The sequence below is a fragment of the Egretta garzetta genome, unplaced genomic scaffold, assembly GCF_000687185.1.
Source record: "Egretta garzetta isolate BGI_Z169 unplaced genomic scaffold, ASM68718v1 scaffold333, whole genome shotgun sequence".
NCBI lineage: Eukaryota > Metazoa > Chordata > Aves > Pelecaniformes > Ardeidae > Egretta > Egretta garzetta.
Genome location: NW_009259179.1, coordinates 1619905 through 1645794, shown reverse-complemented (window position 1 = coordinate 1645794; position 25890 = coordinate 1619905). Strand labels below are relative to the sequence as shown.

At 43.1% G+C, this 25890-nt stretch overlaps 1 protein-coding gene across 1 annotated transcript in view; it reads right to left on the bottom strand.

Annotated features, from left to right (window-relative positions):
• LOC104123373 (LIM domain containing preferred translocation partner in lipoma) overlaps positions 1–25890 on the bottom strand; it is a 337288-nt gene that overhangs the window by 50351 nt on the left and 261047 nt on the right. The window contains exon 11 of the mRNA XM_035891237.1: positions 5352–5521. Coding sequence (XP_035747130.1) covers positions 5352–5521 — 170 coding nt within the window. The remainder of the gene's footprint in view (positions 1–5351; positions 5522–25890) is intronic.

Below are 25890 nucleotides of genomic sequence, written 5' to 3'. Positions count from 1 at the left end.
CTTCTGCTGTGGGTATGAAATAGCCAGGCAGGAGCCCACTGCTGCCTGGTGCTTCCAAGCTGCATCTCTCTGCTACAGCAGCAGAGACTTAAATGTTTTTAGATCCATGGGTCACAGGTTCAGCTCACTGCTGCTGATGACTCACGCAGGAGCACCAAACTAAAACCAGCAACAGCAGCTTTTTTCTAGGAGAGGATTGAAGAAGAGCACTGATCTCAATGAAATATTTCGAGGGCAGAAAAATTCCACCACATAAAGAGTGCGTGACTTCTCTTTAGTTTATTTTATATTTTTGTTCCAGTTGTCATTTTGAATTCAAACTCTTTGGAAAGCAGGCATAATAGTCTTAATGATCCCATTGAGCAGTTTAAATTCAAATTGTGGAGCACTTGCAATACCATGCTGGCAGCACTTTCCATAAATTACTCTCAAATTCAATACTTTGCTTGACAAAAACAAGAATAAAGGGCTTTTTACTTTAAAAAGAAGAAAACTTGTATCATAAAAAAAAATCTTTAAATTATAGTTTCTCTTTTCTCGTCCAATTTAAATTGTTACATGGTTGCTAAATTAGTGCTGTAATCTCTGCTTACAAATTGCAGAATTATTTTTAAAAATAGATGTAATTTTACTGCAGGGACCAACCTTACACCTTAAACTGTATGTGCTGGAGGTAGCCGCTCTTGCACAGCTTTCAAACAACCACGCTCACGTGTGCAACACAGGGTGAGGTTTACAATATCGGTCACACTGGAGCCGATAGCAGTTTTACCAGAGATTTCAATGAGCACAAATTGAGTTAACACCGACATTTCAGAATGATTAGCAAATTTCAGCTCTCCCAGGATGCTCTGTGGCACCAGTGTACCATTTCCTAAAACATCAGCATTTCTCTTGTGTTCTGGTCCAAACTATCTTCTCCTACTGAACTACAGCCTGTGTTAGGCCAGGAAGTTAGAAGCTAGAGAGAAACCCTGAAAATATGGGTTTTTTCCTCACAAAACAAGTAACTGGGGGAAAAAGTGGAGCACTGTGATCCCGAGTTTAAAGCTGGGGAATGGCAGCAAGCACTTCCACAGCTTTAGTACTACAGAAAGATGAACCTCACCCTGCAAAATCCTTGTGAGTGATCTTCAGGGTACGGTTTAAGGTCACGTCCTCAATATCTCACAGCACGCAGCAGAAACAGGAAACCTCGATCCCTGGGCCTCCATAGGGCACTGCAGAGCACACCTACCATCTTCCCCAACTCTAGCTAGACAAGACAAACATGAGACAGTTTCTTTCCTCTCCTTCCACCACTCATCATTTCTAGCCCATCACTCCTCTGAACTCTTTCATCCGACCCTGGCTATTTCTGCTTTGCTTGGTTAGTTATTTCTGCTTTCTCGCCCCCTTCCCCATCACACCATGGTCCTTCCCTCAGGGCCCAGCGCTCGGTCACATTGACTCAGACACGACAGAAGAAACCTTCAGAGGCCAGGAGCATCTGCAAGATCTTGCTGCTTTCTGCGCTAACTGCAGGTGCTCAGTACCTCTCAGCCTCAGAGGGATTATCTCCAACTGCCAACCACCCGACAGCCAGGAGAGGGAATAAAGAACGTCTCCATGTCCTGGAGAAAGTCATCAGGACATCAAAGAACATCCCATTCACAAAACAGCAGCATCGCTCTTGCCAGACCGGTGTGTCTGGTTAACCTTGTGTTCAGTCCTTATGATAATACGGTATTTGGAAAGCAGACAGCTGGCACTGCTCTAACATCTTGCTCCTCAATCTTTTATAACAACTGTTCCACTGATATTACTCTTAACCTTTTCTCTACACTGAGCCCAGTGCTAAAAAGCTATTCAACTATTTAGAGGAAGCAGACCAAATGTTTTTTGTCAGTAATTTGCCCTGTAAGGGAGGGGAAAAGTATACTGATAACATACTGCAGACACAGCATTCATCATGTGTACAGCAATGCGCTGGTTACACTGGAAACCCTATCGTGATATTTCAGATGTTACTTGACTGTCGTAATGACTAGGAGACATCTGTCTCCTATTTACACTTTATTTTTTACAGTTGCTTTTAGTTCAGCCGAAGTGTCTTAATGGAGAAGACTGGTACTCTTTTAGAAATAACATTAATAATGAAAGAATTCTTGGATGCAGAGCAAAACCAGCAAACACATTGGCAACAGAACTCACTGCATTCATGAAATGTAACAGGAAATGATAGTGACTGGCTTTTGGGTGGGGGGATTTCTGCATGAAAGAAATTAATTCTGGTACTCAAATTCCCATTAGGAAAAATATTTTTTTAAACAGGTGAGTGATCTCTTTACACCTTAATTCAGACTTTTGGGAATTTTCATCTTAACTGGGTCACTGACAAATAAAACCAGAAACAAAACCAAAACCACCCAACCCTTCTGCAGGTTATTTAGGCTTGGTATTGACTAACAAGTAATTAAATACAGCTCTTTGCAGTAATCTTAATTATGGCTTCACTCCACCACAACTAAGAAGAGTCACATAATAAACTGAGAAGATTAGCCAATTCTAACTGTTAAAACATGTATTTTTATTTTTGTGCACAGTTTTTATGCGCATATGGCCACAAGTCACACAAGGGAATTATTAAAAAAAATAAAATCAATGAATTCATGCACTCATATATCATGACCAGGCAAATGTTATAGTTCTTTATATAAATGAAGCAGCTCGGCTTAATGGCTTGCATAACAGGTCAAGAGTTTTGGACTTGGGGAAATGGGGATGGGTGCTAGAAATCAGTGTGAATTTAGGGAGACCAGTAAACAAGCTTCATTGAATCACTCAGATTTATACCAGCTGAGAATCCTGTTTTCTCAGCTGGCCACAGCCATGGATTAGATGTGCAATCTTGGGCTAATCACACAGGCTCTGCCTTTCATGGTAATTCAGGCCCAGAGGAATCTGAGTCTAGGTTCTTAATTTCCATTGATTTCCTACAGAAGTAGGGCTCCAAATGTCCAAGTTATTTTCTGATAATGGGACTTGGGGAAAACTCAAAAAAGAAAAATCAGAGGCCACAATTCAGCAAAATATTTAAGCACAGGCTGGATTTTAAGCAGGTCATTAACTCTCATTGACTTCATTATGACCACATCACACATCTAAAGGCAAAAGCATCAGATTGTGCCTCAGCAATTTCAGGGCCCCCAATCCATTTGCAAGAACAACTTGCAAGCCCAGCACAGGCCCTCAGTGTACTTAGGCACTCATCATCCTCCTGAAGCTAATGCAGACCTCATTTCTTTAAAAAAAAAAAAAAAAAAATCAATGAGACATACACTCTATGACACAAATTCCTCAGGCCTAAAACCAATAGCACGGCAGGTGCCTAGATCCCTCGCAGATCTGGCTTTTGGCACAGCCCAGTCCTGAGCTTTCTAAAGGGTACTGAGACTTAGTGTCCCAACACTTGTTGCTTCCATGTTTAATGTGTGCTTGGGTGGGGTTTTTTTTTTTGCCGCATCAGATTGCCAGATTCCTGCTTTCCATTTCCCACTCATGGTACCAGCTGTCCAGCTACACGTACGTAGCACAACCAGCGTCGCCATCCTTTCCCCTGCATGTGCAGCAGCAGATGGATCCAGACGTGCTTTGGGTTAAGTCCATAACCAGGTTTTTGTGGACTGCGTGGATAAACATTTAAGGGCCCCTTCTGGTTATATAAAAGAAACCTATTAAACGTTTACTCTTTCCTCTGTAGTCAGAACTGCAAAGCCGTATCACAGAATGTACAAACGCAGATGCAACTAGGCAATTATCGTTCCTTTATCCCTTAAATAGATAGAAGATAAATTTGAAAGAAAACGAGGAACAGAATCCTTCTCCCTTTCCTTTTTTATCCTTTTATCTCCCAATGTAGGAAGTTTACTGAACCCTTGCCAACAATTCACTCAGGCTAATGAAGTGTATAAGTAATGGGATTAAATAATCTTAAACCATTACTACAGTGGCTAATGCAGATGTTTTCCCAAACCAAAGCAGATGAGTGGTGACGAATGCGTGCTCGATTAAAAAAAGAGGAAAAGAAAGCATCAATCTGCAAGCAGATGAAGTGAATTCCAGCCTGAAGTCAACAAAATGTTTAATTCCAGTTACATAAAGTTGCTCCAATGATATTATGAATGCACCTTCCTAAAGTCTGCAGTGCTTTGCACATAGTCAAGCTTGCCATGAAGTTCACCTTACATTTTTTATGGTGCAATCATTTTAGTGCAAACAAAAATGAAAATGATTTAAAAGGTACATATTGCATCAAAAGATCATTTCGTTTTTAAAAGCCAATTAACAAGGACCACACATCATTGCCACTAAATAAGACAGAATCCTCCCTTTTTATATTCAACATCTCAGCAATAATCCCACTGCAGAAACAGAAAGAATAATGGCATACTGGTGGCATTTTCAGAAATACATACTATTGCTTTAATTTTTATTGGAATGTCAGAAATGCCAAGGAAAGAATCACTTTTTACTTCCAGAAGAGCAAATCTGATTCTGGAAAAGGTCTCAGGTCCAGCGTTTATAAAACGAACTCTGATGGGAGATCTTGACAAAGACCCATCAATGCTTTAAGAACATTTTGGTGCTTTTCTTAGTCTAAATTACAAGGATTATCCCTATATACTGTATGCTAAGGTCACACCAAGGTAAGGCCTCAGGCACATTATGTGATGCTTCTTTCATTTGCAACTGTGCAACTGGTTCCAACTAACTCTTACGGGAGCCTCTTAAAAGGTGCAGCTCCTCAGAGCAACTGTTAATTGTTTGCTTTAAGAGCTTGTTGGAAGCATGAAATGAAATTTTAGGGTAAGGCAGGCTTCAGAAGATACCCAATCCAAAGATCCTTAGTTCAGTAGAAGGACTTCCATCAAGCAATGCAAGGGTCTTGATTTCAGAAGTTTTAGTGCTATCTTGCATCCCACCTCCTTAATTTTAGCGGGCGTCACCATCTGTAATCATTTTAGTATCAGGTTTCTCAACACAGAATGCTTCTGAAAGCAACACTACTGCTTAAAAATCACTGCATTATGAGTTCCTTACAGAGCTGAAATAATCACAAAAAGCACCTCTTTCCCCTGCTTTGGCCACTTCATTTCCGAGATAGGTTAGACCAGGAAACAAAATTCACCCAGGAAGCTGAAAAGATCATAGCTCCTTTCTTTTTGAAGACCATGGAAAAACCAGTGCCCACAGAACCACCATGGGATTGTCAGGTTTAAAGTATAAGGCAACTACACAGCAATGAAAGAAACCAATGTTTCCAATATCTCTGCATTAAAATCAGGGTGCAGACAAGAATGGGTACTTACAATGTAGCAGGGTTCACAGTAGGCTTTCTTCTCCACTGCATAGAAAGGCTGTCCCCTCAGCTTGTTGTTGCACATCATGCAGGTGAAACACTCCACATGGAAGACCTGGTCCATGGCCGTGCAGCCGGTGCCTTCCCCAACAACATTCTCCCCACAGCGGGCACAGCGGCCTGTCACCAAAGGGAAAGGACTCGAGTCAAAGCAAGCTCCTGGTCTCAGCTGCAGAGAAGGTCCTCCCAGATGCCTGTGCTGCATAGTGAGCAAAGGGGCCAGGGCAGCTCAGTCAACAGAAAAGCAATTTGTTCCATGGCTGGCAAAGATCCACCACCACCAGAAGGCACTCTGGTGCTGGCCCATATGAAAAGATCTAGACAAGCTTGAAATCAGCTTCCAAGACCGCACTGGTATCAGTTCTGCTGCTGCTAGCCAGCGATCACCAGAAGCAGCCATGAGCCCCAGATGCAAACCATGCAGCTATCATCTAACCCAGCTATATAGTCACCCTCAGCTCCTCAGTTAGATGGGATAAACCTGTGCCTAAAGCCTTGCCTCCACATGAAAGGATTTTGTGGTAGGATGCCTCGTAAAGCTGCCTGGTGGCAGCGCAATTGTTACCATTTAAAGAGTAGCTTTTGCTTGTATAGCTTAAACCAATTCCCTCAATGGAGCCAATTATACTGGCAAAAGGATTTTACTTTTTACACTTTTGCCAGTATAGCAGTATCAATCCTCATGCTTTTGCTAACGTGCTGATGCTGAGCTAGTTAATATTTTAAATAAAAAGTAGTAGCTAAAGACTGAGTGATTATAACAAGTGCAGTATCATCTCTGACATGGAAAAATGACTTTTTTTTCTGTTTGAAGATTAATAAGGATTAAGATATTGTGTCTATTTAAAGCACAGAAACTATTCCTCAAGAAACTGGTGTGTGGATACTTTACTCTTACCGTACTTCAAGAAAGGTGTACCAGAAGCTGTGAGTAAGGACTCTAAAGGCAAGCCCTAAGAGCTCTGGCTGTTTCTGAAAAATGCCACATGCAAATACATAGCACACAAAAAATCTGTACACACACGCACACTTGTGTACAAAAGGCTTGCTGCCTTGTTCAGATTGTTGTTGAAAATGTTATGTGGTAGATAGATTTGAAGTGAAGACAGGATTTGAAAGAAACAGGGTTTCTTAGATCACATGAAAGACATTTTCCTAGTGAAGACTGTGGTGCAGAGATGATGGAAGAGGGTGGATAGAAGGCACACCTTTGCAATTTTCTCCTGCCATTCGAGTTCTAGAAAACAAGGGTATCCCATGTAGATGTGATGTCCTTACCCAACAATCAGTGTTGTAAACAATTCATTCAGAGAGTCATGGAAGGTATTTAGGACAACCTCAGCCCCACTGAAGGCAACAGAGCAACTACAGTCTGGGGCTTTGTCCCACTCAAAACGGCATTCTCCAGTTGGAGAATAATTGTGGTGCCCCCAGTCTTGGGACCCTGCATCTCTCCTTCAAGGCTCCATGGGTGGTGTGGTCACTGAGGGTGGGAAGGAGGGGAAGGGAAGCAAGAGCTGACACACAAGCAGGAAGGTAAGACTGAGTTCAAAATAGAATTACTCGTAAATGAGTATATAAATAATATGTCCCTAATAATAATTAAATAATCCAGCAACGATATGATGTTCTCCCATACCATGGTCTGTGTTCATTGGCCTTTTCAAACAAATACTGCAAAGCTTCCTAAACGGACTTGGACAGGACGTGCCTCATCATCCCAACAGCAGGGCTGCTGTCCTTGTGCAATGCAACATCAATGTCCCCGCGCTCACGACTTCTTCCCTTCCTGTCTCAGACTCCAATAGGCTACATCCAGGGAACAAAGCATGTAAGCTACTTTTGGATCCCTCAGGATGCAGCAGGATGATATATATACACATTTGAGATATATTAGGAAAGCTTGGAAAAGAACCCAGATCATTCTGATTTGCTACAACGGCATAACCGTAGTTGGCATTATACAGGACAGGCAGTTCCTGGCTCAAAAAGCTCCCAGTCTGAGCAATGTGGAGAGGGAAGTCACCAGATAAATCCAGACAAGATTGGAAAGCCACCCCCAAAGGAATTAATGATGTTGTTTTTACACTTAACTTTCTTTTGCATTTGTTATTAGCATTTTGACTGACAGTGTCATGCTTTAATCGCTCCACTGTAACGCTTCTTGTGAGGAATCCTTTTTTACGAGCAGAGAAGGAATGCAGGGTTCCCAGCATGGTGGTGAGGCTACAGAGCATGGGGGAAGAATGGAAAAAAACAGGAGGACTAGGAAGAAGAAAAAAATTAAAATCCCACTGGACAGAACCATGGGAGCAGCGCTGCTCTGGAAAGGAGGCAGAAGGAACCTACTGTGTACACCACAGGAGCTGCATGTACAACAGGAGAGCACTGCTTGGTCCTGTGTGCAGACAAGACCGAGCGTGCTCCGGGGGCTTCTCCAAACTGCTCGTGTAGCTGGGCTGTAATATGAAGAGACGTCTGGGGAGCAGTTAATATCTCTCTATATAAAACATGAAATTGAAAGCCATTAGTGTATTACTTTACACTGTGTTTTTCCAGAGGGAATATTCCGCTGAAGAATTTATTTTCCCTGGTGTGCCATTCTGTGATCATCCTGTATTATTTTTATGAGGCATTTGGACATGGAATAATGTAGTGTCTATGCAAACACTTCTCAGCTTTCTTTGTTAACATCTGAGTAGAACATGTGGGAATCTTTTCTTCCACTCCTCCTCTTCTCACATTCATAATTTAGCCAGCTCTTGTATACTTCAACATTTATCTTCCTCTTTGACCAAGGTGTCTCTCCATTTGCTGGAGAAGCTGTCTATATGTAGACCATACTTCTGGCTGTACTTCTAGTGTCAGGAGACCCGGGTCTGTTTCCTATCTCAAATATATACTCTTGTAATCTCTGGCAAATCACTTGGTGCCTTTGTACCTCTGTCCTCCCTTTGACCAAAGGACATAAAGACATCTCCTCTGCCTCCCAAAGGTGCCCTGAGGCTACATTCCTGCATGGCTCCGAGGCATTCCCCAACTACACTGCTGGTGGCCAGGTACAAACCAAAGAGCAGCAAAAGAAAAGTCTTGGCCAGCTTCTCCCCTTGAAGTTGGTATTTCCTTAGGCTTTCCTTCCTCTTTCTGGGTTTTTCCACAGAAGATTCCCATTTAGGCAGCGACAGACTTAACCTATCTGCATTTATGAGAAGTCCAGCTTCTGCTATTATGCACGCAGACAGAAATGCTCCTGTAAACTCTCACACAGGAAAGCTTAAAGAAAGCTTCCTTTTTCATAAGTTTATATGCAAATTGTAACACTGTGGCCTGGAGCAAACTATGTTTTTCATGAGACATGGCCACTCCAGTGAGAATCAAAACACAAGCTCTGTGCCTAGCACCACCCCCAACTGACTCACTTGCCTGAAGGGTAAAAGCAAGTAAGCCAAAATATTCAAATTTGGGAGCTTACAGTTAGGTCCAGGATCCATGTAAAGCCACGCGGGCAAATACACAACCCATTGGGCTTGCAGCGATGTGGCCGTTAGAAGCTGCACCTTCTGCAGACTCAGATGCAATCTGGGAACTTAAATCTTGTGTAAAACCAGGTCTCTTCCCCTGAGTCTTGTGCCTCACTCAAATGCGGTTGAAAATGGCTATTAATCTCAAGTGTTGTTGGTGAAGGAGGAACTAACAAACAGACAGGCACATGCACACAGGCAGTGCAATTGCACAAGCCTCATTTCCTTAGAAAACCAGAAAAACCCCACTAAAAACAATGTATTTATCATTATGTCTGATAAAAACAAAACAAAGGTCTGCTATTCCTGTGTGCCAATTACCAACAGCGAAGGTATTTGTGGTCGGACTCACCACAATTAAGTGCCCACACATGTTCCCCATTTTAATATTTTCACACTGGTTGAAATAACCCAGTCGGTTGTGCGCAGAATACCCATGAGTGAATACAGAACAAGTTGCACTGCTGATTGGGAAAGAAGTAGCAAAGGCAAAGCTTGCAAGACGCAAGAACAAACAGATTGCACAAAAAAGATTACACAAATAATCTAAGAGAAAAATAGCAGGCAGTGTATTACAGTAGAGACATAGAACAACGTGACCCATTTGCTTCCCACAGAGACAAACAGCACTTAAAAGGCAGCTTAAAGACAAAGGACAAAATTAGTACTAAACTGCACTAAGATGAAACTATGTCATTTCAACATTCTTCTTTTGCCCCTTCAGCCCTTTTTAGGTCCTTTTCCAAGATCATTTCAGCAAAACTAGAAGGTGATACGTTGGCAGCAAGCCTGGGAGACCGGAGTCCTCTATTTTTGCATGAAAGAGGTTCATAACCTTGGCCATGACCTTCCGTCAGCCTAGCCTGGCTGCCACATGTTGGTCTTACCTTAGGGGGACATACAGAAGTGCCCACAGAGGCTTCCCTACTGAAATTGCTGGAAATGCCATTGTTACTGAGTGGATCACAGGGAAACACTTCAGCAGCTGAAAGGAAACATCAGCTACTGTACTTTATTATGAAACCTCTTCATTTACTGTCTCCTGTTGTATAAAAATTTGAAATACTGCAACTCTGAAGGAAGAGGGGGAAGGGAGGAGAAGAGCTTGTATTGCACATGATGCCACGTTATAATTTCTTGTTATTTTATTACTATCATTACATGGGTTTTGCTTATACTACCACAGATCCTGGCTGCTCAGATTGTGGAACAGCCCCGTTGTGCTGGGTATTGGACAAACACAGAATACAAAGAAGGGCCTGACTGCAGGAGTTTACAATCTAATACACGTAATAACAACTGGGTATAGACAGGAAATACAAAGAAGCAATCGGACAAAATGGGTCAGCAAAGAAATTGTGGTCTCAGCACTCTAAATGTTTTACTATTGACGAGGAGTCTGTAGACAGCCCAGCAAAGGAAAAGGTTAAGGAAGAATTTGAAAGAGGATCTGGAGGGAGTTTAAGGGAAGTTTAATGGGATGCTTCTGAGGAAAGGACAAAGACAGCACAAAAGGGAACGAAGTGCTTGAAGATTGAACATTGACACCTGCAGACGGGAAGGATGAGTTGATATGTCACTGGAGAATACTAGAGGAAAAAAGGGTGGGAATAGGTCATTACAGGCCATGCAAGTAAAGACAAGAAGCTTCTGTTTGATATGATGCAGAAATGAAACCAGAGGAGAGACTTAGAGGCCGGAATGATCTGGCCTAAGTTACAAGGTAGAGAGTGATTTCTGCAGCTGCATTCTAGTTGAGCACGAACAGGGAGCAATTGCCTTTTCAGAAAAGGATGTTGTGGAGATTCAAGGTCACTGGAGCTTGGATGGAGGTTTTATCTGTGAAGATGAATAGGAAAGGCCATAATCTAAGCTGTTACTCAGCAAGATTCTTAAGATTTGGCCAGAGTCTGGGCGTGATTTGGAGATGAGGAATTAGATACAGGATATCCAACCTTATCTGGGACATGAGTCACTTCTAAACGTCAGATTAAGAACGTTAGCCAATCAGACAAACATCTACCACTGAAGATGAATGATGGAATAGGTACATGCCATACTAATGCTTACGGCATAATATTCTGATAGCGATCACACTGGAGCCAAATACAGAGGTAACGTAACTCCATCCAGCTAGCTTGAGATGCTCCTGTTGGTACATCCGAGGATTGCATTAGTCTCTTTTAGGCTACAGCATTATTTGTCTGCCATACCTACTTAGACACCAAGCTGTCGGTGGCACCGGCTGCCTCTTGCTATGTGATGTACAGTGCCTAACGCAGACAATTCAGGCAATAACCAGAGATACTAAGAGTAAAGAAATCAGAGAGAAAACATGCCAACCTTCTCCCTACAAAAGGCTTAAATTCATGCATTCAAAGCATGCATTCTATGTAGAGAGGAGATAGGGGATAATTTTCTGATAAAAGCATCAATGTAGGAAGGTTCTGCATTTGCTGAAAGGTGGGGAAAAAAACGTTGATATCTCAAAAACTTCTGCATGATCGAAGAAACTGTTTCCCACCTAACAGTACTGTGGGAATATACCACAAGGTCATATCCTTAGTGCCTCTCAATTACACAACTTCCCTTGATCAGCTAAGTGTATTCCCCGGTTCTCACTGCAGCCCTGATACACTATGCAAGAAAGAACTAAAGAAATACAGCATGCTGCCTTTACAAAAGTGCACTAAGAACATTTTTAAAATATGTAAATACATTGAACAAAATATCTCACTAAAAGTTCCCCTGGCAGCCTCAAGACACCCAGTATTTCCGCTGTGTTATTTTTCTAATCATCTCTGTTTAGAGTTTGCCAGCGAATGCATTTTAGAGATTCATGACACATTCTGCTTTTGGACGGCTTTGAATCAGCTGGCAGTAAATGTGGAAAAATCATTATTCTTAATGAAGAAATATTGATGACAAAACAGCATTTCGAGGACAACGTTGACCATAAGTCAACAATGTAACAAGATTTTCCCCTCTCTCCCTCCTTCCTAGTGACTTTTATCCAAGGGTTTTCAAGCATTTCCCAAGCACGTGGGATTCCTCAGGGCACCTGTGTCAGACAGGAACAATTATTCCATTTTAAAGGGATATGGAAGCAGAGGTTCATCCATTAGGATAACAGTGTAACAGCAGACCTTAACTGCCAGAATACCTTAATCGACTTAAGTCTCCAATGGTAGAGATTCTGCAACTCATCAGCACCCAATAGGTTCTGAGTTCCTTGATTTGTCCAAAGGGAATAAAATAGGAATCTCTGATCCACAAGAGATGGTTTATTCCCTTCCTGTGGACCATGGGAGGTACGCATCCAACGGTGATTATGTTAGGGAAAAATGCATCGATCATATTTGTCCAACACTTTGGCACTCAGGGCACTGCAATAATAGTGTGAAGGGAAACCCAAAGGTAGTGCATGCATTTTGTAGGAAACCATGGTATTTTTCTCATCCTATCCTTGCCTTCCTCACCTACCCTTTTTTTGCTTTTGAACTCAGACTTCTCACTGTGTGGGAAGCCCTTGGCAATGGCTTATTGTGCCAGGATCCAACTTGGAAGTTTCGCCATTTGACAGTAGCAGGCTGTATGCATCAGTTGTCTTACACAGCCTTTGGACACGAGACAGATCAATCTTAATTCCCTCTTCTTCAGCAGACGTCAGAAAACACAATCTTTCACAGTAAACAGAGCTTCATGCTGCAACGTGTGCCTGTAACACTTCATAAATTAAATCCAAGACCGTGATTTAATTACTGTGTCCTGGTTATTCTGCTTTAACTCCATTGCACTTGTACTCCAGATGTACAGGTCCCTGCTGTGACCTCCTTGTCATTTGCACTGTGCTTGTCCAGAAGTAGCTGCACTCTCCTGTTGTTTGCATCCCTTTCCTCCAACCACAATACAATTTCACATTCTCACTTTGCTTGGCCGCAAACCTGACACATTCCCAGTATGCCCTGGAGGTCTCATTCCACTCCACACAGCAAATGCACTGCACTGTGCAGGCTCACGCTGCTAACACTTCACTGTACTTTTTCAAACGCTTCTCCATGCTGCTCACCACAAGGTTACTATCCCGGCCAGTCACTAGCCCTCATGGTGAATCTTCCCAACACCCAGGGAAGGTAGAGGACTGCCCAACATGCAGGCAGGGCACTTGAGACCCACACAGGCTAAGTAACTGCCCAGGATCATGCAAGGGGTTTGTGATGGAGCCATGAACTAAAAACACATCTTCTCAATTCCAGTCTAGTCTCTTTAACCACAAGACCATCTCTGAAAAGGCTTGAAGGTAAGACAGGCTTGCAGCATGAAAACTCCTCCATTTCAGAGGGAGCTCCCAGATATCAGCCGTGCTGGAATTCCCTCCCCAGTAGGAGGAATGTGCTCCCTGTGCAGGCCACACCATTGCTCTCCGGCAGCCTGGCTGAGCCATGTAGCAACTGCGCACAAAGAGGTTTGTGCCTTTGCTACTGTCCTCTGTTTAATGAGAGCAGAAGAAAGGCCGGGTTTCCTTCAACATCCAAGTGGTGATGGTCCCTGTTCCTTGCACATCTACATCACCCTCTCCTCAACTCTCTGGGATACAAGAGGCAATTTAGCTTATTTCTGACATAAAGCAGATGACAACGAGTGCTTACCAAGGCGGTGAAAGTAACTTCCTAAATTATTGCAACCACAATGCATCACTGCCACAAAATAAAGGTTTGGAGAGGAGCACTCCTGATTTTCCCACAAAGCTATAAAAATTCAAGTTGAACAGGATCTTGAGAGGTCATGGAAACTATCTTTACTGCCTTGAAGGCAGGATCAACTCTTTCTACAGCATTCTTGACAGATACTTGTTTAACCTGTTCCTGAGAACCTCCAACAATGGAGATTTCACCAAAAACTTGGGCAAAAAATTTCAGTGAGTACCTAACCTTACCACTAGCAAGACTTCCTTTCCATCCAACCAAAATGTCCCTTGCAGTAACCTAAGCCAATGCCTTTTTACTCTACTCATAATGGAGGTAAAGAACACATACAGAATTGGTTTGGTCTACACCAGTTGTATGGGTCCTAAAGCAAAGTTGCCCCCCCCTCCTCTCAGGCAAGGCACCTTGCAGTGTAGGCAAATGTTGATCTGACCGTGTGCCCAACGCATCGATGAGGTACCAGTCCCCAATTTGGGTGATCTGCAGTGAGTGTCCCAGCCCAGTGGGGGTCAGTGATGCTCTACAATATTTAAGGTCCCATATACTTTTTTTGCAGCATGCTCCGCTTTTTTTGGTTGTGGTTTTTTTTTTTTTTTTTTTTTGTTACATTGTGTCAGCTTTTTGGCACATGTTTTACCATGTGCAAACGGGTTGAAAAAGAGCCTCGGTAACATCTGGAGACAAAAGAAAGGGGGTGAAAAAAAGAGTGCGAGAGAGGAAGCATTCCTCCTTTTGCTGATCGATCAAGGAAGTGCAAGGGAGAGAGTAAAATGTACTGTATTTCCTTTATAAATGTTTCCTTTAATGCTGATGAAAGTTGCCAGATGACAGAGACTACAGTTATATATCCAGTGAAGAGCCCCAGCTCGGGAAACAGAGGAGCGAGTTGTTTGCGTAGCTTTGCCAGGCACTCTCTGCCGGGGCTCAGGACGTCGTCTCTGGAAGCAACAGCAATTCCTCCTCCAGCCCCTGCCTCTCCCGGCTCTCCAACACCCCAAACAGGGTGCCACATCCCATACTGCTTCCCGGGCACTCCTTGCTTCTTTTCATTCACTACTGCTCCCAACCTGGGCTTAATGCTAGGCATGGATATGATACAGAAAAGTAGTTTTAAGTGGCAAGTATAGAGTTGGATGAAAGAAGTAACACTTCATAAATTTTTTTTTTTTAAATTAAAAAGATGTTTGTATTGGGGTCGAGACTTTCAAAGCACTGATTTGCAACAAAAACCCCAGCCGACAAACGCTTAACTAAAAAAGGAATACAATCATTTCATTTGGTAAAAAAAAATAATTTAAAAAAATTCCTACTTTCACAGAAGTCCCCCACCTTCCTATGCCATCACTCCTCTCCTTCAGGGGAAACCGATCACATGTAGGAAGTTAAAAAAGCAACAGACATAAAAAACTCCTTTTTTTCCAAAATAAAAATGGGGCAAAATTTGTAAAGGCTGTGAGAAAGTGGGGCTTTCCCATGCTTTCAAAAGCTGAGAAAGCTCTTCTTTTATTTTACTTTCATAGGAAAATGAGAGTTTTTAAAACAAAGATGACTCTTCTCCTTGGAACACATCACTAATGTTGAAATCTTATTTTTTAGTGAGACCTTACCATTACATGGCACCCAGGGAACAACCTCAGCAACTCTTCACTAAAACCCTGGGGAGGGAGTGAAGGTGAGGGTATCAGCCAAGTCCCAGTGGGGCAGGCAGCAAAACTCTCTTTGGGAAACTTATCCCAAGGCTGATAGTGTGGGGTTTTGCCCCTCCTGGGAAGGACCTCAGTGAGGGAAAATGTTGCTGGCAGAGCTGTGGATCAGACAAATTTTGGCAGTTCTGGTGATCCCAACAGCAACAACCACTGAGCCAGGTCCCTTTGCACTTAACACTTGTAAAGCCACATTGCATGATAAACCCTGGACAGTGGAAGTACCAAATATATGACAGCACACAAGGTGAGCAACCATGCTTGTCTGATCTCCTGCAGGGAAAGGAAGGGAGGGTAGGAGACAGAAATCTCTCCTCCTCCCACATCCATCAGTGGTGATGGGCAGGGGGGGATTTCCTGGGTGATCCCCAGGACCACTGGGCTCACTCTGTAATGATGCGCCAGATTTCATGATCCTCTTTTGGAAAGCCACAAAAAAATACTTTGCAATTACTGGGATGGCCAGTGGCAGAGGCCCCAGCCAGCAGCTATGTGGGGGCAGCTCTCCCCAGCCCGTCTGGGCCCCCTTGCAGGTGTCTCCCCGAGCGTGCTGTCCCAGCCTGCTCGCCCACTGACTCAGGAGATTAGACTTGCTGGTAGAGCAGTGGAGGGTAGTTTCAGGGGCTGCTGCACCCAACCCCGTACGTAAATGGTGGCTGCAAAACAGAACAGATCTGGAGGCCAGACAAGCTGGTCTCCTCTTCAGATGCTTAGTGTTCGTTATGCAACGGTTCGTGCATCTTCTCCCACCCACTCCTCCAGGTGGGGAGGACCAGCGACCAGCTGCCCACAGGCTCATGCTGCTGCTTAGTGCAAGCATGCCTTAAATGTAGATCAAATTCTTCTTAGCACATGCTTTCTTAAGAGCTGAACCAAGGGTGCAGTCAAAAGGGACCAGGTAAGACTCACACTAATATAGATAGCAGCCTTTATGTCTAGGTCAAAAAATCAGTTGTCTTTTATTGTGTTCCCAAAGGACTACAGTTAGGTTTGCCAGTTGCAGCATGAAAGCAGTCCCAAGGAGCTCAAGAGATGGGTCAAGACCCTGCTGTGTTAGGTGCTGAACAAAGACACAGCAAACAATGTCCCCATTCCCAAAGACTTTCACCCCCAACTGCTTCCATGTTGTGCAAGGGCACTTCAAACCACTTCTGTCCCCCAGCCCAGCCAACCCATTTCATAAGCCCAGGACAGGTGCCATCAGTATGTTCACCAGACTCAAGCCCAGCCAAAAATCACATCCGCTGCTGGGCATGAATGACTCAATTCACTCTTCCATAGCCTGGCTGTGCTCCAGCTGGTATTCAGCAACTTGTCTGTGCCTCACTGCATCACTGGGAGGGTGGTGGCATGAAGTGATTTTACCAAAGGCTCTGTTCAGCAGAGAAGGTGAAAACACCTGAGTAATGGTGAAGTTTTGAGTCAGAGATGCTTCCCGTGCCAATGGCTCTGGCCTACCAACCTGGCATGCCTCCCGCATGCCTGCCTGGGGAAAAACGTCTGACAAAAACCAAGAAAGAGGGAGGGAACCTGTCTTCCTCCTGCCAAAAGTGAAAAAAAAAAGAAAAAAAAAAAGAAAAAAAAAAAGAAAAAAAAAAAGAAAAAAAAAAAGAAAAAAAAAAAGAAAAAAAAAAAAAGAAAAAAAAAAGGTAAAGAAAGACTGGATCCCACAAAGAGTAGAGTCCTGAACAAATGGCAGCTCTCACATCCCCAACAGCTTTGAGGCCTGGGGTTTTCAAAGGTGTCTGACTGCATCAGAAGATGTCCCACCAAATTTCAACCAGCACCTCATTTGTTTAAGGTCTTTTGAAAACCCTGCCTTTCACAATCCGGCACCAGCCCAAAGCTTCCTTGCTGTTTTGAAACATGTGCTGTCTGCATGTCGACAGCAGCCCTGCCATAAATCACATCCATCAGGCGCTGGAAACCGCCTCACCTGTACACCGACCATCCGCCCTCCCTTGCACTGAATTCCATCACTCCAAATTTCTCAGCAGCTGGAATCAACTAACTCTGGTTTTTCTCATTAAAGCAACCTACTGGACAGAGGATTCCTTCTTCGTCCCAAAATCTGGAACTTTTCCAACCAGGTGCAAGGTCCAATATTTGTTTACTCTCTTGGACAAGTAACAGGAGCTTTACAACCTGGGGTGGAGAAGCACTCCCATTCTGGAGGGGACACACAACATTTGTTTCTACTCAGGATGACCAGAGATGTCGTAACCTTAAAATGTGACATTGGTATTGAGAGCAAAAGTCCTTTTAAAATAACATTTGATGTTGGTGACACCTTATTAATTATACTCATGTAATTATGCAATAATTACAATTCTGCTTATCCTTTGGGTCATGGGACCTGCTTTTACTGGCTGAGGTAAATGGAAAGTGATACTGATAACTCTCTAAACTATTTTCAAAATGACCTCCCTGTGGCACACACTGCATATTTGGAGTCCATGATGGAGCAGTACGATATCAAGTACCCACAGATAATTATTCTCACCTGATTGTCACATTCTCAGAGCTTGATGGAAAAGGAAAGAAAAGTTTTCTTGCTTGGCCTCCATTAGAAGTGAATTAGTGTAAAATATGAGATACATATTTATAAAAAATATTTTTTATTTAAAGAAAGTATGTGGAAAACCCATCTGCACAATTGCATGTGTCACTCTCACACATCCTACAGCTTTTGATACATAATTCGCAAGGCTTAAAAAATAGTAAGTTAAAAAAACCTGCACACCATAAAGCCAAGCTCTTTAGTGGCCCTAAGACTGCTTTGTTTGAGGTGGTGGTTTAGACTCTAGGACCTGTTGACTAACAGTAGGAGACATGGGAAATGTGGGTTCTGATCCATATTTATCACGATACACATTGTCCTGACATTTAACCTGAAGTCCTCCATGAGGAGTCTCTGATGTTGATCAGCATCTACAAAGGCACACTCAAAGTATTACTCATCACATTTCTAAGACGGAAGGTTCTTTCTAAATTGGCTTCCGCGCGAAGGGCACCAATCCCTGTCTCCTGAATTATTCACACAATTCTTGACCTGAGAATTTTGCGCCCATGGAAACTGAAACCCCAAAAGCTTTCCCTCCTCGTGACAGGGCTCAACCAATGGGAAAGGACCGATCCGAAATCCAGAGGTCATGATGAGTCCTGCCAGTCCAATGCCCTTGAGCGGGCATTAGCAAAAGCTATCATCAACGGGCATTATAAGCGTTTGCCAAAAACTCAGTGTTGAAAAACCTCCTGAACATCCCGAACCAATGACGGCAACTTCCATATGAAGAAAGTTGGCAAATCGTTGTGCTCTGAACTTCCAGGGTGCTCTTTACTGGTTTCCTACATACATGGGAGTTCACTGCAAAGACAGTAAGTATATTTAATCCTCATTAAGCACTTTGGTATGACAGTAGGGAAAACTGATGGACTTGTTTACGTGCGATAACAGAATAATTTGAAAGTCACTAGACCTCCAAATTTAGATCTGAGGTACATGTAGAGACACTCATTTCAGTTTACCTCAAGCCTGATTTTAACTGATATAAACTTAGTCAACTTCAGGTACTTTTGAATTTATACGACCAATCCCAGAAAGCCAACGTTGGTTTAAGTCAGTCGGTTTCCATTTGCACCTAAAATGATGCAACTCTGTTATGTTGACAAAGTCAGATGCGATGGGTAGATTGGGGAAGCTATTATTCACACCCCAACATAGGAAACCGTGTGGGAGATTTTCGTCCCACTGAAAGGCTACAACTTGCAAAAGTGAGCATCCAAAACAGAATTGCAGCAACATGAGACCCAATGCAAATGTTTGAGACTTCAAACATTTTGGAAATATCTTTCATTGTTTTGCACTGCTCTATGCAACCCCCTCTGCAGCCTCAGCACAGATGAGCACCTGTGAAATAACATGTATCATGCAGCTCCTGGGAAGTCTCCAGCCCATGTTCTAGACAAGATGACTCCAGAAGCATTTGAGTTAAGCTTCAGATCCATGTCCAAACATTAGAACACCTGGAAAAAGTCTGAATTCCAGTCCTGCTTCACAAGAATGTCAAAGCAACCTCTCCATATCAAGAAAGATAGACTAACATTTTGGAAACCACAGACTAAAGACTTAGAATCTTCTTTTCCTGCAGATGAGCCCTGCCTGGGGTACTAAGGGTCACCATGGGATATTCCTAGCTAAGAGGGACACAAAATTAGTAAAACACTTGCCCAGGGGAAACAATATGAATATCTCATTTTATAGCGTTATTTCCACTGCGTATTGTGTTGTTCTCCTCTGTCCCCCGAGCACAAGCATGAAGCCACTGCGCACACTGATCTCCTGAGAGCTTAGGCTATATTTAGTCAGCCAGACCTCTAGCCAAGCTGATGTCAGTTTGAGCATCTTCTAGTCAACACACACCTATTGAGATGTGACCCACTATGTGTCACGATTAGACCATGCTCCAAAACATCATCCTGTAACATGTTACTTGTTCTTCCGAACAGCTGCAATTTTCCTAGGCCAGAACAGCTCTTGTAATCAGACATTTGCTGGATGCACACCATTCCTACTTGCTGCCTAACAGCTGTTATTCATAGTCTCAGGACTTTGGTCATTTACCAGAGACCCAAGGCCACACATCAGCCTCCTTCTTTTCCCTTCTATATGAAAGAAAGTTGTTCACCAAAGGGCAATAGGCAGCAAAACTGTGTGTGAACACCTTGCAATTGCACAAAACACAAGGAAGATGAAATTGGCAGACCTGAGCTTCGTTATGGCTCCTCACCCAATGCCCTGCTATAATAACAGAAAAACCACCAAGATGGCAAGACTAATTGGCTTTCTATGAAGTATTGTTTTTGTTTAAAAGACCAAACCACACTTAAATCAATGGGCCTTACAAACAAAGCCATTTACTCATGAACATGGCATGACCAGGGCTAGCTTAGGGCACATATCTGCAATCCCAGAACAGCAATGTCCCTCTGCCCTAAGTTTGGGGGTGACCTCTTTTCAGATGCCCTTCTCTGACCCTCCTGCGGAGGCTCCTGAATCATGTGTTATCTGCGCAGTTTTTCACCTAAGCCCTCTAGACCCGAAAGTATGTGTCTCTCCCCTGCATGAGCAAACAGGGCAGTTTCCTTTCCTCACTTGGTATAGAGACAGCAGTGCAGAAAGAGACTGAAAGAGTTTAAATTACAAGCTTTCACTAGGAGCTGGCCATATAACTGACACAGCACTTCTGGCTCTCCTCAGCCAGCCTTCTCAAGAAGGGATGCCATAGAGAGGGCAATGAACCAGCTGTGCACATCTGCAGTGCACATGCTCCACTTCCTTCACCTTTTGAATTATGCCTGTGAAAGAACAGTGGAAATAATTCTGACCGTAAGCAATCTCCCTTTTTCACTCCACTCCTCTTATCATTGCCTTGCATGGAAATTGAGTATACACAGAATAAGAGGTTATGGTTGTAGGTTGTGGCCATCAGAAGTGGCCTAACAGAATTATGTAAGCATGTCACACTGAAGCCTGTTCTTTGCCATTTTATCTTTAGAAGAAACCAATGGTTTTAGACACATACAGATATATGATAGAATATTTAGAAATGTCCCACTCAAACATCCACTCTTATTGTAGCCATATCCTCCCCAGTCCTGTCCTCCCTCCATACCTCCCTCCCCCTCCTCTAAACACACACATTGGATTTACCAACACTAGACACTGTCACACTTCATAAGACCATGTAGGCATTGAAAGCTGCATCAGTTGATGCAAGATGTTGAGATGGAGAATGGAAAGAAGGGAACGCCATTAGAATCCAGGGTCCATGCAGCATCCTGCACTATATACATATGTGTGTGCAGGTGCACACACACACATGCGCATGTGTGCATGTGTAGATGCATTTTAGGATTCTTACTAATTTCAGCCAGGGACAGAAATGCGAAGCAGCTGCCCAGCACGTGGACATGACAATGAGAGCACATGGCCGGAATTAGCTCCATGTTGGCAACGACGATAGCTAGGACTTTCCTGTCCAGAAGAGCTGACTGCACATGACAGTCTTCTGCAGAGCATAAATGACCCACATTAGCGTCCCTTCCAAATGTCTCCCTCCAGGAAAGCTCAGCCGACACAATTCCTTAGCTCATGTGATCACAAACAATCCCTGTGCTAAAAAGAGGTGGAAAGTCAGTGTTGTCATGTCCCAGCCATTCATCAACACAAGAGAAAAGTCAAGGTAAAAGACTTGAGGCTCTCTGCAGGTTTTTTGGAAGCCAGCAGTTGAACTCATTTGCCTTTCAGGGCAATCAGATAATGAGGAAATAGTGGCATTTTAAAAGCTGTTTTTTTTCAGAGTGTAATTTTAAATGACAACAAACCAATCCAAAACCCCCCCAAAAACTTCCTCTACTTCCAACACGCCCGCACATAAAATCCTGCACATCATCTACTCGGTCTGCCCCTGACAGCACAGACAGAATGAGAACACGCGCTCAGTAGATAGTAAGTTATTAACCTCTCGAGCTATTGTCTGAAACCAGAATTTGTTGAGGAAATTGTATATTAAAGCTGAACACTGTTGCTAACTGAATACGGCCCGATTCACAGCTTTAAACAAATAGTTTAGCATGGCTGGGGCAGTAATTTGGAAGGATCTATAAGAGAAAATCATTCACATCCCAAGTTCAGGTGCCTCTCTTTAGCTGCGGGCAGTGCCTTACACTTTGGAAGATGGTTGCACCCACGCCTCTAAACTCTCTACAAAGGAGTCTGTTATTGCCTTGGAGTTTTACTGAACCACTGTGCTCCATGTGGAAATTAATGTCGTTAACTGTTAAACCCCATACACCTACCTGTCCTGTCCCCTTTTGACCCTGGTGCTGTGAACATAGTTTTTCAGGGGTTAAGCTCTCATTCTTAGCTCACACTAACAGAGGTAATTATTTCTACATCTCTGTGTATGCCTTGGCAGACACACAAGAAAAAAAGAGGAAAATTAAATGCAAATGAGCAAGTTCATAAATGAAAGCTGGTGACGAGGTATCAGATGTGGTCTCACGTCTTCAGTTTGCACCCACAGTGATCCTATTGCTATTGAAGTTTTCCATTTCCCTCAATGGGACTGGTTCAGGCAGGGCCACGGGACAGGCACGGGGCTTTGCCGCTCTCCTAATCAGCTGACAAAATCGGCGCTGGCACAGTCTAGGCAGGTGACGCCTTAACAGCAAGTTTCACAAGTCGAAACAGGTTTACTCTCAGCTGCTGGTAGCATCCCAAATGTCTGCCAGGGCTGGCTTCTCCTGAACTGCCTACCAGTTTGAGATGACAGTCTCCTGACTTTTGAGCACTGCTTGTGACCTTGAGTTGTAACCAGAGACGTGAAAACTGTGTTCATGTCCAAAATGACATGGTGAACAGCAAGGTGCATTTGCAGACGTGAAAACAGTGCAGCTCACTAAAAGCAGCAGGAAAGTTTGGTTACTTTTGATTCTTTTCATTCTTTTAATCCTCCCCAACCTCTTTTCACCACCGAGAAACACTCTGTGTATTGATTATGCTGACACTGGTAGCAGAGCTGGAATTTTTTTTTTTTTTTTTTAACATCTCAGATGAGAAAGTGGGTTATGATTCATCTCACACAATCTGAGTCAAAGCGATTCCTTAAAAAAAATAAAGAAAAGAAAGAAAAAACCAAACAGTTTTGATGCATTTCCATCAGAAGAGAACAGGCTGGAGGAGAACACTCAGCAAATGAGACAGCCCTGTTTAATTCTTTTTTTACTACATTTCACTCTCAGATAAAATCTGGCCTTTCCCCCCAACTAAACTTCAAATGACACTCAAAATACCCCCAAAAGTTACTGGCAAGAGACCAACCACCATATCAAAAAAGACAGCATGAGACAAATGCCACCAGAAGAAGAAAAAACAAATGCTACACCGTGCCCCCCGCCTACCCCTGTGGAACGGTGATTGCTAGACTGGAAAGTAACAGATTGCTATGGTGAATTATCAATGTTCCTAATAGCCTTGAACTATCTAAATGCTGAAGTGTGATAGCATTAGTGAGTACATTATATTAACAGCAGTTAAAATTACCAAGTGCGATCCTGGAGCGCTTTCCCCCCCCTCTTCTTATTTTCACAGCCCTGTTGTTAACCTTGGAAAATAGGGCTTGGGATCTAAATGCTGGGAAGAGCCTTAGATCAGTTGTGACTTCTCATCAGACAAGGCTCACAAGTCCATTGTCTTGATTTTCACATAAAATAAAGAGGGTGGTCACGGCTGTGGGTAAGCCATGGGACTTTAAGGAATTCTAGGCTCAATTCCCACTTTGCTACTGGTTCTCTGCATGACTCTGGCTGAGTCATCTAAACCCTGCCAGTCAGCCCCTCGTTTGTAAATTAAGGACAATAATCATTTCCTGGTCCTTGCCATATTTTCAGTTTGGGAGCTCTGAGGGATGCATACTGTTTCCTACTTCATGTTTAATTTGCACATAGTGCAGCGTGACCACAGTCTTGCTAGCAGGCCTTAGATGTTACTGCAGTACAAATAAGCCATAAAATAACATGGAAGCAACTGCAGATTTAGTGCGACCAGCTTCAAATAATAGGTGAGCTGTTTTCAGTTTTAAAAAAGCAAAAAAAGGCTTCATTTATGCCAGGTCATGTACATAACTAACTCAAAACAAAGAGAAATTAAACTGTTTTCCTATTACTGGGACAAAGATTTGTACAGGACTGCATGGCTGGAAGTGTAGTTTCTAATGCCACCTCCAAACCTGACTGCCTGTATCTCTCTCCAAAACTTAGCCATAAGTTATGACCAAAAAAGAATGTCTTGAGGCTTAAAACACTCCAAAGCTCTACCTGAAGTGAAAATTATTTCTATAAAACTACAAACCACAAAAACATTCTCACTCATTCATAGACACACATACATGCACCCCCTCTTAAAATACCTGTGCGTGAGAATTTAGTGCTTATGAAATCCTGGATGGAAACTCCTGGTTTCACTCGTCTCCATAAAACAGATCTAACAGGAGGAGAGGGAGAACAAACCTTCTCCATCCCACATGCGCCCAGACTAACAGTCTACCTCCAGCTCCTGGCCTCCTCGAGGAGATTCCCAACCAAGGGTCCGCCGGGTGCCACAATTTATGGTTTTTAGTAAGGTGATGATGTACCCACAGAGAACCCCCCTGAGACCAGCCAACTCATTTCATGTGGGGCAGGAAACAGCCATAAGGTAGGTCACACTTTCGCTTCTTAATGACCTGAGTTAGCTACGGACTAATGACCTGCAGGCAGACTTGATGGCTCATTATCAATTCTTCAGCTATTACAGTCCATAGAGAGTTTTCTTTGGGTGTGCAAGTTTATCATGAACAAGCTGGATTCTCTTTGAACGGCTTCTCAAATAAAAGTAGAAAAATTTGCTTGGTTTTCATGTAGAACTACTAATTTTGGGGGTTTGGCTAGTAGCCTCATCATTGTCCAAAGTCTTTTCAGAAGGAGACTGAGCTTTGCTATCCATTTGTACAGCTCCTAGCGCAAGTAAGGGCCCTATCACAACATAAGATATATCTACCACCCTCACGGATTAATTTTTTGTCCAGGGGTATGTTCATTTTTAAACATGCTGAAGAAACCTGTAGAATACTGCTGTACTTTATTTAGAAAGACACATCCCTGATATTTCATTATCACTTTTCACTCCTCTTAGAAGACAGCAGGAAATTGTCAGCTTTCATTTATTGATTGTTGGAACAAACCTAATTCCACTCATGGCCTGAAACCCACCTTTCCTTCACAGCACACAGGTGATCATGGAAATATCTTTGCTAAAATGCTAGCTTGTACTCTGCAGTTATTCTCTGTTAAATGACTTCTGCATCAAATCAGTTCTGTTTAAAAGTAAAAACATGTCTAGGTTGACTGCCAGCAATTCAAGCTAAACCAGGGACTTAAAAACACCAAGGAAGTCATGCTGCTTGCTACCTGTTCCAGCTGGCATTTTATCACCTACAGTAATAAAGGGTAATTTTGGTTTTGATGCAAGATTTAGATCACATCTGTGAAGCAGTGCTGGTCTCTGAAGAGACTGTGCTTCAGAAACACTCATGATGCAAAGTCTCGTCCACTCTTGTGTGGAGAGAAGAAAGGGAACACAAGTCTCCTGCCTCCTGGCACATGTGGGTACCAGGTGCTCAGGGCTTACAGGAGTGCAACCTTCACTCACTCCCGATTGCTGCATCTGCTTGATCTTCATTAAAAGATGTGCACTCAAAACTCAAGACTTTATAAGACTAAGAACCCTGGCATAAAAATATCTAGGTGCTTAGCTTCACAAAACATTTTTCCCACAGTTACCGCAGAGTAGAACGTGGATCACTTCAACAGCAGGAAGAATCAAACTTTTGCATCCATTTACCCAGTCTTTCAAATGCTGAAGAGCAACTTGAAGCAGCTCATGGCCTCTGCATCCTTGTTTTCTCTTGTCTTTCTCATGGCTGGAGATAAGTGTATGTAGACATGGTATATTTTGC